This window comes from Armigeres subalbatus, chromosome 2 (genome assembly GCF_024139115.2).
Source record: "Armigeres subalbatus isolate Guangzhou_Male chromosome 2, GZ_Asu_2, whole genome shotgun sequence".
Taxonomy (NCBI): Eukaryota; Metazoa; Arthropoda; class Insecta; order Diptera; family Culicidae; genus Armigeres; species Armigeres subalbatus.
The window spans coordinates 40,464,180-40,482,260 of NC_085140.1; the positions used below are offsets into that span (position 1 = coordinate 40,464,180).

Genomic DNA, 18,081 nt, shown 5'->3' on the forward strand with positions numbered 1-18,081 from the left:
ATCATTGTACTTCGTTTCCGGTTACGTATTACTTTCATTCGCTCAATTGGTTCTAAAATTTATTCAAGATCAACTTTCCCAAAGAATCCATATTTTTGACGCCATAACTTTTTTAATTTTTAGCAAAATCAAAGCTTGCCTCATTCCCGATTTAAAACCAACAGATACAATTATTCAGATTATTTTTAAATAGTGGTTCTTTCATTGCGTAGCTAGCACCGATGCCTAAGGGGCTATAGTCCCTTCATCTATTTCTTTAATTTGAGGTAAAGGGTAAAAGAGAAATAAAAAATAACATGCATTTGTTACAACAAACGTGTAAAACACAATGATCTTGATTAGTACGTACTATCAAAATAAACGTAAATTTTCACAAAATTGCTCACAAAACGAGAAAAAAATCTATAAGTTAATTTTTACCTCACAAGCTAGAAAACAAGTTAGTACCAATGGAATCGGATAATGATTTTCAAAAATGACACTGTTCACAAGTTTCATTAACCTTTTACAGACTCGCATGATACTAAGTATCGTGTGCTGTCTGCCCATTTCGTGGACAAAAAAGTCTTTTTCGATAATGTTGTGCTTTTCAACGTTTAGTAAGCTAGCTAGATTAAGAAATAATTGGATTTTCCCTTTGTGACATTTTTAAATATTTTTTGATAATAGCAGTCACAAATGAGTTGCTGCAACACAATGCAATATTACCGGATTGTGCTGCGTGGCAAGAAGGTATATATCGGTAGTAGAATGCGATTTTTTCCCTGCGAATACAACGGATACGAACGCGAAGTCGGCAGAAACAAAATAATTTTCTGAAAATTAATAGTCAGCTTTAGAACTGAAATATTGAAATTGCTTTATCGAACGAAAATCAGAGATCCCTTTCCTCCCTCTCCATCCAAGTCAGTTTTCTGACTCGCCACTTAAGCTTTCTAATATCTTGTTTACCTTCTTCTCTTTATGGTCCAATGAAATTCAATTATATTTGCTTTCCGTCCTACTTCACGTAAACCATTTTATTCATTTTCCAAATAGTGAAACAACAAATGTAGTTGAAATCTCTCTCAATTATTGATTTAAAATTATTGCAAAATCATTACCGTAACATTTAAGCATTTTATTCGATTTTTCGGCCTGTAAAATTTTGAAATCTCATAATCTACTAAACATCTTTCGATAATAAAATTTTTTTCATTCACACTAAACCAATGAGAAGCGAAACTGGACCAGAAACTTCGAACAAGCAAGAATAATCCACGTCATTGCCAGGTAAATCAGCGTCACCACGTGTGTAGTCCATCTTCAGTGTTCGAAACTTTCTTACGCTTGGTCCAAATTGTTAATTTTCCTTCAGGATGTATTTCCAGCAAAACGTGAATATTCATAAAATCGGCCCATTTTACGAGGCGTCATCAGCCGGAAAACATTGCTTCATCCTCCGACATGCTTTCGTAGACCTTACGCACTCGAGTGTTGTCGAAGGTCCACTGTTCTGTGAAGAATTCCAGCGCATCGAGCAATGCTGCACTTTTCGATAAAATAGAACCCTGGAGAAAATAGTTCCAACTATTTCGTATTAATTTTGAATCAATGTAAATTTCTTTGCCTCTCTTCCTCCAATTTCGCAAATATATCAGAATATTGCCGGAATAAAATGGTAGAATATCTGCAAAATCCATGCAGCGTGCAGATTGAATGAAAGTAACCTCGGAACCACAGCGTCTCAGAGCTGGAATTTTCCTCTGAATTTCACGCAAAACGTTCGACATCTCTGTAAGTGAATGGGTTGTCCGTTCTGCTGATACATGAACTCGCTCATTGCCTTTCGTTTCGGCCTGCGCTTGTTTGGCTGTGTCCAGATTGTGCCAGGCTTGCTGACGGCCAAATCAGCAGGAACTGTATCCAGCAATAGTCAGCGTGGAGGTGTAGATAGTAGCACGCCACTACGATGCCGGTTATCACCCCATTCAGCCCGTAGATGTTGTCCGTCCGGCCTTCGATCGGATCCTCAAGGGTTGAAATTACTGAAAACGAAAGACGCAATTTTAGCTACAGCAATCAAACTTACCACAAGTGCTTACTAATTGACGGTCTAATCAACACAATGGGCAGCCGATCGCGGTACTTTCGGAATATTACCTCTGCCTGGGCCTTGCGTACGTGTGGGTATTGGGCCGTTGGATGATTTTCCTGCTGAGCGTATCCAGCTGCTGCTCATCGATGCTCCACAACGCGCTCATCTCCTCCGGGTCCACATCGGTGTCGTAGAATTTCTCCTCGACCACCTCTTGGATCAGTTGGAATAGGCGGTCGAAATGTACAGGAATGAGATTAGCTTTCGCATACCGAGGGCAATGCGGACCAGTTGTTGCGCACCGAACACGTTCGCGGAAGGATGCCTTCAGCAGAAGGTCAAAGCGCACATCGGCGGCTGAGTGAATCACAATTTCGACGTGCGTTCGGAGGTAGTCGATATCAATTTCCGACAGGCCCAGTTCATCTTGTTCCAGAGCCCCTCCGATGCACAGCTTGCTCGCAGTAGTGTTGCATTACGCAGATATTGAGTGTAGATCTGCAGGAAAGTGAATGCAAATTGTATGTTTACTTTTCACAATAATTAAATTGACCGTTTGACTCAAATCCTAAACATGGCTCATATTCCAAACACTGGCGTTTTAGTGCCCTAAACAAATTTCTTAGGTTTCCACACTTTGGAACAAAAAAAATCCTCTTGCAATTCAGAAGGTTATTTGAAATCAAAAAAATAAACTTCGGTGGAAATCCAAAACAATTTCTGAAAAAATAGAAAAAAAATTTGTAAAACCAGGAATAAAATTGTGGAAATTGGTTGATTTCAATTGCTTGTAAATTCAAGAATTTTCCAGTACAATTCACAGTACATACCGGTTGAAATCGAAAAAGTTTTCCGGCGAAATTGAAAAAAATTGTGGTAATTCAAATGTTTTTTAATAATACTTCTAATTCATTTACCATGTATCGATATTATTTAAATCGTTCAGAATGAAATTAAATGCTAATTCACGTTGAAACATTTCTACTTGAACAGTCATACAAATGGTAAACATGTTACCAAATATAATAAATCAAGCGGATTATGCAGTCCATTTGTGTTCGATAGTTAATGTCTGAAGAATTCGGTGCGGTTCATTGATTTTCGAGACTTTGATTGAAACCTTTCTAAAATGTAAAAGTCCAGACTATTTGCATACCTTCACATGCCTTAACATAAAAATAATATTAATTTCCACGGATGTTTAGTAAAGTTTCTCATGTATGTTCAGAACAATTTCATTTGAATTTCCAATTTCCAATTTTGAAGGATTGCCTATGGTAATTCAATTTTTTCTGTAAATGTTCATAAGAATAATGCATTGAAATTCAAAATAATTTCATGAATGCGTGAATTGAAAATTAATTTCCATTATATTTTCAAAATTCTCCATGAGTTACATCCCAGGAAACATATAAAATCAATTGAGCTTGCAACTTAGGCAATATGATACCGGGAAAAATAATTGCGTAAGCCCACGTGTATGGCTTTATTGCACAAATTTGCACAAATTTGTGAAATTCGGTGTACGGTGACCTGTTAGGTTTGATTGCTGGGGTTTAATGACCTACTCGGAGTGAAATGCACATACAAAGAAAATAAAGTCGCTTACATCAACCGGTTGTATGAACATGCGGTACGCATTCACACATTTAACAAACTTCGTTTGGAAATACAATAATTACCTACGGGGTTTCCTGTGACGAAATCAATTATACAACAATAATTATGATTATTATTTCCAGGGGATAGTGGAGCTGATCAGATTCACTTTGGGCGAGCTGACTCATGGAGTAGCCATGGTTTGCAGTTTGAGACCATCACTTTCTAGTTATAGATGGTACTCATCAAAATTAATGAAGCTAGAATGGAAAAAAAATGGTTCTACAGCTTTTTTTCAAGTGCTATATACCGATTTTTTGAATTTTCAGTCATTTTCGATCGTTTTTTGAATCTATTTAACTTTGAATCAAGTTCTACTGAAACGTCGATATTTATTGACAAATACTAGTAATGGACCAGTTATTTAACATACCATTCACATTATGTAAGACTCTAAAAAAACACTTTGCTTATAAAAAGTTAAATAAATTGTTTTCCAAAATGCAAATAAATGAAAAATATCTATATCTCTATATTTTTTTAAATAAGTCAATTTTCAAGTTTTATTTTCAATTACTGAAGCATTTTTTTCGCAGTGAATATTTTTTCACGTAGCACTGATTACATAAAACTTTGCCGAATACTCCAAAACGATCGGACAAGCCGTTTTTAAGCTAATATTTTGTTTTACCGTCCATTGTGTTTTTGCTTAGGCTCTTCTCAAAAATGGGGCCAGAGTCGAAATAGCAAACTAGTGGTACAAATTATGTTTTAGGTCATAAAAAATGTAAATATAAACTTTCGTGGAATCAAAAAACTCAAAATTGAAATCTTTGTAACTAACGATGGACATCCACACGTCCTGAGGTGTCGACGACCACACACCTAGGCCAGCTCACCATAAAAGTTAGCTCAGGGTCGGCTTTTGACGGGGGATAACTGAGCAACCCTACACTTACCTGCCAACAATCGAACTAGGGAAGGCCAATTAATTATTCGGGGAATTGCTCTCTTGAGTTTTATAGATAAAATATTGAGTTGAGCATTTTTAGACTATAATTTTACAATATTTTAGTCTTTTTCTTATCCTTTTCGATGGGGCCCATTTTGATGTCGCAGGAGGGGAGATGGAGACATACCTGGTGCGAACCGCAGTCACGTGGTGGTCGCCGGACTCTACTGGAAGCGTCAAGTGGCACTGCTGAGAGAGCGACGCAGGTCGTATTGGCTGATAATTTTTATAAACTGGTAGGCTTTGCTGACTTTAGCTGACTTTTGTCCGAGATGTGCGCCATGCACGAAGTAGCCGATATCGTGGATCAGGGTTGAAGAATATTCCTTAAACCATTGACATTAGGTTTAGGAATTCGGTGGTCCTGGTATTGAGGAAGGGTCTCGTTCGGTTGCGGCGTGGATACCTCGTCTCCATCTTAATAGAGCACAACTCTGACCACCTCACACAGTGAGCATACGACAAGCTCAGAAAAGAACACACCACTGCAAACCGTAAAGTTTTCTGTCTAGCGTTTCCGAAACAACGTGTAGCTTGCTAGCTATCGCGGACTGAAGTCATTTTTTTCAGCTTATTTTTTCCAATCTCCCAATAATCATCTCCTCTCCTCTGTTCACCTCCACCTCCCTTCCGTTACTCCAGCTTGTCTCCTTTCTTCCCGCATCTGGTGTTGTCCGGTTCAAATAATTCCCTTTTCATATAAACCGAGGGGTTTTCTTTTAGATTGGGTCATACAAATTTTGAATTTAATTTCAGAGGTTCCCAAATATTTTACAGTAAGCTAATTATTTAAACCGTCTAAGACGAATTAAGTACTGTCCATTTAATTCCACCAGTTAAGTACGAGACACTGAAGACGACCACACAGTTGTGGTCGAAATACGTATCTGCAAAGCTAACGAAAATTAACTGGTGGAATTAAATGGACAGTACTTAATTCGTCTTAGACGGTTGAATACATTCCACTAAACGAGCTTAATATATTTTTCCGTAATTATTTATTTTTTATCTACTATTTGTTTCCCATTCTAATTAGTTTAAAGATATTGTTCTTAGAAGTTATATTTTTATTTTGCAATAATACTATTTTAGTCGTTTAGAATTCAAATTTATTAAGGCTATTCACTGTTGCCACTGATTCTGTCGATAACATCTTGGAAAAAGGCGCGATTTCTGGGAAAACTCTCCAATTTAACATTTCCCCGAATGCTTCTCCCTTTTCATATTGCGAACAAAGGCGTAGGAGTATCCATCCGAAAATGGCGAGTTTGAGGTTGAATACATTCTCGAAACGCTGACCATAGTATATCCATTGTACTTGCAACACAAGCAATAGCGTGCATAGAAAGTTTTCAATTAATATCTGAGAAACTGTTAATAGAATACTAAGTTAAAAAACAGGCTAAATTCCAGCTGTCGAGCCACTGAAGAAGAAGAAGACAAAGCGATGGGTATCCAGTTAGCCATGTGAGCAACGGCGTAAGATTACCAATCCGGAGATTGCGAGTTCGATTCTCGGGCTAGAATGCTTTCAAGTGGGAAACATTCTTGGTTCTTTGAGCCTAGTGTATCTGTATGAAAAACCGGGACTGATTTTCTATTTGGGCGTAACTTATTTTGTAAAAATGATCGTGGGTTCGATTCCCAGACCCTCCACCAAACCCTCGCCAGTCGCCGGATGCGCAGCCTATAGGGTATTGGGGTATTGAGGAATGCCCTTATCGTTACGACTGCCTGATGACGACTGACAAATTGATCTACTCGGAGGAATTCCTCCAACGTACCCGGATAAATTGCAACCGAACAATGCAACGATCATTGGATTCACGACATGGACAAAGGGACACAATGGACTCACGGTGACATGGACAACAACAATGAATAATGGAAAATCTAAAAATAAATTATGGGTGGATTTTGGCAGAGTCTATTAGGTATATAGAGCTGCGCAAAGAGTGAAGCTAAATCTACCTATTGAACTGTCAATCCATCTACCATCTGACTTGGTTATCGAATTAAAAAGGCTTAGAAGTGAACACTCCCGTTAAGTCACTTGAAGGGTTGAACAAAAATGAATGTTGCTAACATAATAAGAAAAGCATCATTCAGAGTAAGTGTAAGAAGATCCTCTTTGCGCAACTTTAAAATCAGAAACTTTGAGTCCCGGCAGCAGAATGTGCACACGCATACACTTACACATACACACGGACATACGGACAGCTGAGTCGATTGATATATGACACTATGGGTCTCCGAGGCTTCTACAAAAAGTTCGTTTTCGGAGTGAAGGAAGATTAATTAATCACGTAACGCAAAAATTGACAATTTTTAACCCCCCCCCCCCATCCCCTTAAGTCACACTTTTTGTATGAAGAATTTGAACTTTTTAAATGGATTGTGACACTTTTGGCAACCCCCACCCCCTCTGAGCGTTACGTAATTTATGGATGCTCCCAGAGGATAGCCTTTCGGTACAACTTTGTTGTACGAGAAATGCAAAAAAATTAAAAAAATTAAAAAATCATTTCAGTTACGTTCATTTAGCGGTGTAAAAGTATAACTCAAGCTACACGCGCGTATTTATATCTCCGTGCCCCATGTTCTCAAACCACGTAAAATGCTCTGGCATTGCATAGCTCTTTCTGGACGTGTACATGGTATTGATAATGATGACGATGATGATGGTGAGAATCATGAATGATGATGATGTGTTCATCGTCGTGTCGTCTTCTTCGCCCTCTCATCGCTGATGGCATTGTATGTGTTCATTGTGGTAAAGTAAAACTTTTTGTATGAATAGTTTAATTTTTTTGTATGGATCGTAACGCTCGGCCCCCACCCTCCCCCTTCAGCGTTACGTAATTTGTGAAAGGCCCCTAAGGATGGGAGCGTCTTGACGGAAGAACGTGTGGTGGTCGAAAGGTGGAAGCAGCACTACGAGGAACATTTGAACGGCCTTGGGCTGAAAGTCTCCTTAATAAAGATATTAATAAAAACATTTGAGCGGCGTTGAGAGTACAGGATTATATCACAAACGCCCGAATGTCACTCGCCCGAATGACAAACGCCCGAATGTAACAGTCGCCCGAAAAGACCAAACGCCCGAAAAGACCATTCGCCCGAACAGGTAATATATTTATGATTACCTCCAGGTGTTATTTTTCCTAATCATATTAAAAGCAAACATACGCCAATCATCTGGAATATATTAACGTACCAGTTCGTCTAGTTTTTCATTCTTTTCTGCTATTATAGGTTTCTTCTTAACCTGCAGTGGTCGTAGCGTATCATTGGTGGCATTTCTTTCTTCTAGTTGAAACTGTTTTGGAACGCTGTAAAACGGAGGACTTCCTCGTTTCAAAAGCTTAGGGTATTTTCATAGACCGACCATAGTGAAGAGGAGTGGGTATCTAGTGGTCTTTTTGTGCGTTGATTGGCGACCATTCACATGAGTCTGCCACGTTAGGCATAATGGTCGTTTGGAATAATTCTGCCTTCTTTATGTCATGGGCTGTTCTTTGGGTCATTTATGTATAACGCCCATTATGCCTAACGGGTACACCCCATTCACATAATACTAGCTTACATAAAAAAGTACGTTTCTTTGGGCAAGATTTTCGAACCTCCTTGAATGCCTTTCTTAAAGTGCTAGGGTAACAAACTTTTTATAGGCAAGTTGAAGTCAACAATGCATTGTTGAGAGAATAAGATATGCAATGCTGAGCGATCCGCAAACCAAATTCCCGAGGTGTGAAGCTACCTTAAAGGACTTTCTTCTTCTGATTGAAAAAAAAAAAACACCTTAATAAAGATTTAAAAAAAACTTTCTTCTTCTTCTTCTTGGCATTACATCCCCACACTAGGACAGATCCGCCTCGCAGCTTAGTGTTCACTTAAGCACTTCCACAGTTATTAACTGCGAGGTTTCTTAGCCAAGTTACCATGTTTGCATTCGTATATCATGAGGTTAACACGATGATACTTTTATGCCTAGGGAAATCCGAAAATTGCCTAGACCGGTACCGGGAATCGAACCCAGCCACCCTCAGCATGGTCTTGCTTTTTAGACGCGCGTCTTACCGCACGGCTAAGGAGGGCCCACCCTTAAAGGACTTTATGCATACGTATATACAGAAATCAAGTCATTATTTGAATATTATGAAAAAGAAAGTACATAACGTCGTTATTTCTTATTATTTCACACATAAACGAAACGAATATTTAGATACATGTGAGAGACGTGTATAACAAAATATGAGATAAATAGGATAGGATATTAGTCACAAAAAAATCTTTTCATCAGTAAGGTGAAGAGTTTATTCTGGCATATAGTTTATTCGGGCGAATGATCCATTCCGGCGAATGGTCTTTTCGGGCGTTTGGTCTTTTCGGGCGAATGGAATTCTGGCGTTTGCCATTCGAGCGAATGGAATTCGCGCGAGTGCCATTCGGGAGTTTGTGATAGAACCGAGTACAGGCAGTGAAAGTCAAGGCAGCGGAGGAGATGACTACGTCAGTTCAGCGGACGATGGAAGCCAACCAGCCCCCTCTATGAGGGAAGTGAAGAATGCTAAAGACCAATAAAGCAGCTGGTAAGGATGGTTTCGGAGCTGAGCTCATCAAGATGGGCCCGGAGAAGCTAGCTACTTGTCTGCACAAACTGAAAGCCAGAATCTGGACAGCTACCGGAGAAGTGGAAGGAAGGGGTTATATGCCCCATCTACAAGAAAGATGACAAGCTGGAGTGTGAGATCTTTCGAGTCACCATTTTTTATGCCGCCTACAAATTGATATCCCAGATCATCTTCCGTAGTCTGTCACCATTAGTGAATGAGTTCACGGGAAGTTATCAAGCATGGTTCGTTGACGGCCGCTCGACAATGGACCAGATCTTTGCTGTGGGGCAAATCCTTTAAAATGCCGTGAATACCAGGTCCCAACGCACCATATGTTCATTGATTTCAAGGCGACATACGACAGTATAGACCGCGTAGAGTTATGGAAAGTTATGGGCGAGAACAGCTTCCCTGGGAGGCTTACCAGACTGATCAAAGCATGGTGTGTAAAACTGTGTGAAGATTTTGGGCTAATACTCCAGTTCTTTTGAATCGCGCCGAGGATTAAGACAAGGGGATGGGATGGACTTTCGTGCCTGTTGCTCAACATTGCGCTAGAAGGTGTCATGCAGAGAGCCGGGTGTAACATTTACGATAGGTACGATTTTCAACAGATACAAGTCAATTTATTTGTTTCGCGGATGACATGGTCATTGTCGGCCGAACATTTGCAAAGGTGGCAGAACTGTACACCCGCCTGAAACGTCAAGCAAAAAAGTTGGAGTGGTGGTGAATGCGTCAAAGACAAAGTACATGCTTGTGGGCGGAACCGAGCGCGACAGGGCCCGCCTGGGAAGCAGTGTTACGATAGACGGGGATACCTTCGAGGTGGTCGAGGAATTCGTCTACCTTGGATCCTTGCTAACGGCTGATAACAGTGTTAGTTGTGAAATACGAAGGCGCATCATCTGTGGAAGTCGGGCCTACTACGGGCTCCAAAAGAAACTGCGGTCAAAAAAGATTCGCCACCGCACCAAATGTGTCATGTACAAGACGCTGATAAGATCGGTAGTCCTCTACAGGCATGAAACATGGACAATGCTCGAGGAGGACTTGCAAACACTCGGAGTATTCGAGAGACGGGTGCTTAGGCGAAGAATGAACCACGAGCTCGCTCAGCTTTACGGCGAACCCAGTATGGGGTCGTACTCTAATTACGTAAGCACTTATGGGGGGAGGGGGGTCTGCCATTTTCTGATATATTTCATTGACAGCGAAATGCTTCTTCATTTTCAATATGGCCAACGTGGAATTTGATGAGAAAAATTTTGCTTTTGTTAAACACCGTCATAAACTCTCCGCAATGCAAACATTATTATGGCGGTAATTCATTTGACCACATTATGTCCAAAAATTGGAGCTTTATTCGAGCGTTGAATATTGGATTTATTAGGCTCTTCATCACAACCATAGAGCTGTTCATATGGTCAATAGGCATTTGACGATTGAAACTTTTTTCAGCAGATTTATGAGAGGTTTATTGATAGCAATAACAGCAATTAGCTTGGTTATTTGTGTTATAAGTCTGCAATAAGGTAGTTTGGGTAGTTTGATTTTACTAATTTGCATGTCAACTGCGGTATACGTGAACTTGTATTTTTTTGTGGGGTCTATTGACTTTTTCCGAAGTCCAATTAACATAGACAGAAAACAAAGTGGCTAACTTAAGCTGTTTGTGTGAAGAAGTGCGGGCATTCAAACAAAGTTCATCGATGTATCTCTATCCCGACGCTCATCATTCTTCGCTCAGTTCAGCAAGCAACATACTGCTAGACAATTACAGCCTTGCATGCATTCATCAATTGAATCAAATATTGAATGATAATGGTAGGATGCTTGACCTCTGCTTCGCTAATTTGGACGGTAACATACGTTACACATTAATTGAGGCCCCTTCACCCCTTGTAACGTCATCTATTCATCATCCACCACTGCTAATTACACTAAATAGCACCACGTCTTGCATCTTCTCCGATCCAGTACAAAGCATCTACTACGACTTTAAAAATGGCGACTACTGTGGCATGAATCGTTTTTTAGAAAACATTAATTGGCATGAGATCCTTGCATACTTTGATGTCAACTCAGCCGTTATATTAGTATCAAATATTGTTCTGTATTCTATTGACCAATTCGTCCCCAAATGCTTATCATCCTCTCCTATAAGCCCACCCTGGAGCAACAGTTATTTGAAACGTTTGAAGAATATCAAAAAGTCCGCCTTGAGGAAATACTCCAAGTACAAATCTCGGTTTAGCAATGCAGTTTATCTCTCCGTCAACCAACGATTTAAGCGTGTAAACAATAGACTTTTCAAATCATATCAACGAAAAATTCAGCAAAAACTTCGTCGCAACCCAAAAGGATTTTTGAGCTATGTGAACAAACAGCGAAAAGAATCTGGCCTTCCAACAGTCATGACAAATGGACTCATAGAACAAACATCCACGGAGGGAATATGTGACCTTACCCTAAAGCAATTATCCGGTGTATTTTCTAATCAGTCGGTTACTGAGCAACTAGTACAGCAAGCTGCTGCCAGCGTACCCTCCGTCCTCCAGTCGGTCAACATCATTTAGTCACGGCAGAATACGTCGATGAATGCTGCTCGTCTCTAAAATCATCTACCAGTTCGGGCCCGGATGGTATTCCTTCAACTATTCTCAAAAAATGTTCTACAAGTTTGTCGTTACCTTTGTCAATCCTATTTAACTCATCGTAACGTTCTGAAATGTTTCCGGAATATTGGAAAAAATCATACACTTTTCCTGTCTTAAAGGTATTAAGCAAGAAGTTAAAAACTATCGTGGCATAGCAGAGCTATGTGCTATGTCTAAATTGTTCGAACTTGTTGTTCTGAAGTTCCTATCCTACAATTGCCTGAACTACATTTTTGCCTTAACAACATTTCTGAGGATCAACACGGTTTTGTTCCAAAGCGATCTACAAATACTAACTTGATTATCTACTCTTCGATTATTATGCCATCTCTTCAGAAAGGACAACGAATCGATTCAATATATACTGACTTCTCATCAGCTTTTGACAAAATCAATCACTAAATCGCTGGCGCCAAATTTGAACGACTTGGATACTCCGGTTCCATTCTCTGTTGGCTCAGTTCTTATTTAGGAAACCGTAAAATGGCGATAAAAATTGGCGACTGTGTTTCTTCGTTTTTACCTGTGACTTCAGGAGTTCCCCAAGGCAGCCATCTTGGTCCTTTATTTTTTATAGTTTACCTGAACGACATTAACTTGCTTCTCAAGTGCTTTAAACTATAATTTGCCAACGACTTCAAATTATTTTGGATCGTAAACGGTGTACAAGATACACTATTTTTGCAATCGCAGTTGGATCTCTTCACTGACTGGTGTCAGCTGAATTGTATGGTTATCAATCCAGATAGGTGCTCCTTCATTTCGTTTTCTCGTAAACATTCAGCAATTGTCTTTGACTATACTATTGGATCAACCACACTACGTAGAGAGACTGTTGTCAAGGATCTAGGTGTATTATTAGACACTAAGCTGACGTTTAATGAACATGTTGCTTTCATAGTCTCTAAGGCCTCCCGTACTCTGGGTTTCATTTTTCGAATAGCAAGGAATTTTAATGATGTCCACTGTTTGAAGGCTCTATATTGTTCTTTAGTAAGATCCACTTTAGAATATTCATCTGTAGTTTGGGCACCTTACTATCAGAATAATATTTCCCATATTGAATCAGTTCAGCGTAAATTCGTACGGATCGCTCTACGTCACCTCCCGTGGAGAAACCCTGACATTTTGCCTATTTATGAGGACCGCTCTAGGTTAATTGAGCTAGATTTACTAAGCGTCCGCTGTGATACTGCCCGTGCGTTATTTGTAGCAGACCTTTTACTTCTGAACATTGACTCGCCTCCTCTTTTGTTCCAGCTGAATTTCAACGTCAGCCACCAAAACCTTCGTTCTAGACAATTATTCCTGCTACAACCTACAACTACAGGAACAACCAACTGAAGACACTACTTGGAAGCACAAAAGACCCCGTTGACGCATTGGGAAAATCTGGAGTTTATAAAATATCATGCCCACACTGTGACAAAATCTACATAGGACAGACAAAACGAACACTAGACACGATGTTCAAAGAACATTTGGCAGAAGTAACTAAAGCAAACAAAGACACTGAAAAAGGTATACATTATCATTTCAAATCTAAAGTAGCCGAACATATATTTAACGAAGATCATCAATTAACCAAAGACAACATATCACTTCTCAGACAAATACAAAATCCTTGGAAACTTGACGTAGCAGAAAGCTTAGAAATTTACAAACAAAAACAAATAAACTTACTTAACAAAGATCAAGGAAACGGATATACCTGGCTGTTTAGATTACTACCCACGCGACGACGACGAATCGTTCCAAGCGACATGCCCTAATTTTTACCTACAGTTCTACCTACACACCATATTTAAAGTTAATGAGCAATGTTTTTCTTCAGTCGATAACAAACACTGAAGAAGTTTCCAAGTAGGAAACGAAATACGTATCTGCTTGTTGATACATAAAAAAAGTTAATAGTGGAAGTAAATGGAAGAATAATAGTCTTTTAACCTTGTAGCATTTCCCCTAAGACGCTCTTAAATAATCAATCATTATTGTAAATAGTTGTAAGAAATAATTGTATTGTGTATCATTTGGAGTGAAATTGTATTCTGTTGGTACGGTAGATGAAGAGGTTTTGCGCCCATTTGAGAGAGAACAAAAAGAGAGCAACTCAAACGGGCTTTTCCCTTTTCCTAAAAAATAAACAAAATTCGCGAGATATATCCCTTACACTTCTTCGCTGTGGAAACTGATCGATAGTTTTTGAAAAATATGCATTTTTCAGGGTTGGCCAAATTAGGCACTAAGGTGGCCAAAACCGGTACACTTCCCCTATAAATTAGCAAAAATTGGGCAGTCTATTCTTGAGTGATGCATGGTCTTACAAATGCTAACTTTGTTTTATCAAAACGTAAATTTTAATGTGTGAGTTCTTTACATTTATTTGACATGCATTATGGCTCTCAATCCTCATATTTAAGAAAACAATGCCGGCTATTTGCCTACTTGTGGAGTTGTTCTTTAATGTTAACTTCATTTTTTTAAATAGTCTAGATAGCTGTGTAGTGTCGGTAGCCTATCAATCGGCAAGAATAACGCTACGGATTATCTGCTCCGATGGTAAAAGTCCATCATACCGGTGACCCCTAATTTACGGTGTCAAGCTTTTCGTGCCATTGGATATCAATTTTTCACGGCTTTCACGAACTTGCCGACCATTTTTAAAAACCGTGTTGAAAAACTTTAAAATATCCGGAGACGAGCCAGCCTAGGGCTGAAAGTTATGTAAAAAGCATGTGAATAAAAATTATGGAATCTATCCCCAGAAAGTGAAGTTTATTTGGAAGCTGGAATGTTACGGAAAGACATGTATGTACTTTCATAATTGCAAACAAAAATTCGCTGAACTATTTGTATTTTATCGCTGTCCGAAGAAGTCATTTCGATCTTAGTGCACTTTAAATGGTTTCAAGATTTCAGAATATCTTTATACAACTACAACATAAAACTTCCCAAATTCTTAACCTTCCGGGACTCGCTTAGTCCTGAATCACTCATGCAGTCTCGCCTCCGTTGTGTTTGAAAAGCGAGCTTTTTTAGGTAGTGTTGTACTTTTTACAACGATGCGAGTCTTCGAGGGTTAATTATAGATTTTAATTTTGGCGCAAGTCGCGGAAATTTTGAGTTTTGAGAAACATTTTCCGGGATTTGAGAAATACCAGAATTTGCATCACGTTGAAAAAATGACAATGATAATAACTTCAATGGCTGAAAGCGACTTGAATCATCCCTGCAAATACCATTCATTCTATTGCTATTTGTTTCGCTACTATACGGTCACTTCTTACAGGTTCTCGCTCGAGCTGCCTCTGCAGTCGTTCCCGCGGCGTACGGCCACGTTTACTGCGAATCAGCAGAATAATTTCACGCACTTCACACTGCAGCAGCTTTTCAATGAACAGTTTCCCGAGAAATCCCGTCCCTCCGGTCAGAAACACGGTCCGATCTCGGAAAAAGTTCCGTATCGGTGAGTGGGCGCTTTTCGCCGGATCCCGGACGGCATCATCGCTGGTGAAAATTTGCTCCAGCATTTCCACGAAAAACTCTGGTTTGACGATTGTAGCTGCTCACGGAACGGTACCGACACGAACGATAGAACTGAACCGGTCACACTGAGCACCGGGTCCGGATGGTGCTAATTGTGTGCACGGTTGCCGAATGGGAAATTGATTCCCGCGCACATTTTGGGGAATAATTTCGAATGCTAAACGATGTTCGCGCGCCCTCTGCAAACACCGAGGTCAATTGGAGCGCGCCTGTCGCCGTCATTTGGAAGGCGTTGTTTGTGCGAAAAGGGGGAATTAATCGCTCTCGACTGACGCTGACGAAGGGAACGATTTCAATGCATTTGCATAAGCTGCAACTGTGGTAGTCTGCGAGAAAGCAAACTTCACACCGGTTCTAATCGACCATTACGTCGATAAAGAGGTGTTTATTACCATTTTCTGCAAATAATGGCAGCGGATCGTTGACTACAGTTGATACGTTGATTTTTTTTATATTGCGGAACTACTGAAAACTATTATCGAAATGTTATTTGTTTTCCGATTCTATAGATTCCAGTGATGAACTTAAAATCAAATTTTAAATATCACTCTAACAATGTCTAAAAAGAAGTTCGATATTTAATGATTAGAATATGTTAGCAATCCATTTTTTACTCAAAAAACAAAAAAATATAGGTAGACAAAAATATAGACAAAAAAGTCATTTAAAAAAAGTAATAAAGTAATAAAAATCAAACTTCCAGTCGGGATATATTTAAAACAGGGTAAAGAAGTAAAAACAGAAGAAAAAACACCCCTTTTTAAATGTTATCGCTTTAAAAGAACAGAAAATTAGAAAAGAACATTAGTGTTCAAGTTAGCATAAAAAAACGGTTGAGAATGAGGCATCATTTTAGCACATTATAATGAGACTAACTAAACACGATATAGAAATCACGAAATAAAAACTTTATTTTAATTGTATTTTAAATATAATGCAACAAATAGTTTTTGCATTATAATCAATAAATAATTCTCATTGTGCCACAATTTTGCTTATTAGCAGTGATCAGTTGAAGTGAATTTTCCTTTTGTTGGTTACTTAGGTCGGCTTCGTTCATTGAATTTGTACCAAACGCAACGCGGTGATGGCAATGGCACCGCACAGCAAATACCCAAACTTTCCCAATGGAGTTCGCGCATCCACCGAATTTCACGCACTTCTCTAATAGGATTATGCAAATTAGGCTGATAACAGGTTTACGGTTTCCGCTGATGTTGTGTAAAAAAAAGTTGGTCCTGTTGTCGCTGTTTTCCCAAACATCATCACGAATAAAAGCAGGCCTGCAAACTCGTCGATTTGCTTGTTGTCCCGAGTGATATGGAATTAACTCCTGCTGCCGAAGCTCTTCCTCCCGGTGGAGACGGTTCACCGGGGATCTCATTACTCTCCAGCTTCCATCGATTGCTTGTACCAACAACACTTCACAAATGATAACGAACCACATAAACAAAGCATGGTACACCTGTTGTTCCACTGCCTGAGGGCTTTCACGGTTTTACTATTGTGGTTATGCTATTTTCTCGGGTTGAGCCGCAGCGGATGGATGGGGCCTTGTAGTGTGATCACCTCGACTCGATAGCATACGACAATGCAGAACAAAATAAGTGGCAGCTTTGCGTAAATATTGCATTTGATTTCCCTCCGGGGTGGGGCTTTTGCCTCGACATCGACGCACTATTTTCAAGCTCTCGCAGGAATAAGAGCTTGATGTAGCCTCTAAGAAATGAATTAACTTTTTACTGATGCGTGATCATAAATTCAAACCATCCTACATCGCTAAATTGCGAGGACAGGGTTTGTGAAAAATGTTTGCAGTATATGAATGTTTGGCAAATTAGGTTAGGGTCTGTTCACAAATAACCTAACGCAAAAATCCGAGTTTTTTACCCCCTCCCTCCCCCTCGTAACAAAAAGTAACATTTTTCGCACCCCCTCCCTCCCCCATATAACGCGTAACTGAGAAAATTTTAAAGCCATTTTTTTTCTTCCTCTGAAGCATGTGGGTTTTGATATTTCTCGGGTACTTATTCAAAAGGATGTATGTGATTTTGTAAACAAAGATTCAAACGTCGAATTGTCCTTTCTGATGGCACTCCCACGCAAACCAGTACCCGAGATTTATTGAACACTGTTAGCATAGGAACGGCACATGATTAAAACAAAAGATATCAAGAATGCAGCTAGTAAAAACGAAAATAGAATTTGCATCCATGGCCATTTAAATTTTAGTTTAGCGAGACTGTTCTGTCGAGAAATACAATATTCGCTTCGTGTTTTTACGCATAACTATCTCTCTATGTGCTTGATTTTGGTAATAACTAAAACGATAATGAAAGACAAATCATTTTTAAATTGGACTGTTGCTAAAATGCAATTGCTTAGAATGAAAACTCTCTAGGTTGCCTCTATTAACTTTGGCTTGGTTTGGAAAATCTAATCATGAAATACATTACCAATAAAAGCGTCGTTCCATTAAATAATATAATCTGTAGAAATCGTGAATATTCAACGTGAGCAGAGCCGTAGCGTAGACTCCCGGCGCCCTTGGGGAAATCGTTTTCTGGGCGC

General features: G+C 39.4%; 1 protein-coding gene across 1 annotated transcript in view; it reads right to left on the reverse strand.

Annotated features, from left to right (window-relative positions):
- Positions 1-15,617, reverse strand: part of LOC134218486 (fatty acyl-CoA reductase wat-like) — a 24,654-nt gene extending 9,037 nt beyond the window's left edge. The window contains exon 1 of the mRNA XM_062697548.1: positions 15,252-15,617. Within this exon, the coding sequence (XP_062553532.1) occupies positions 15,252-15,494 (243 nt within the window). The 5' untranslated portion in view covers positions 15,495-15,617. The remainder of the gene's footprint in view (positions 1-15,251) is intronic.
- Positions 15,618-18,081: the final 2,464 nt, after the last annotated feature.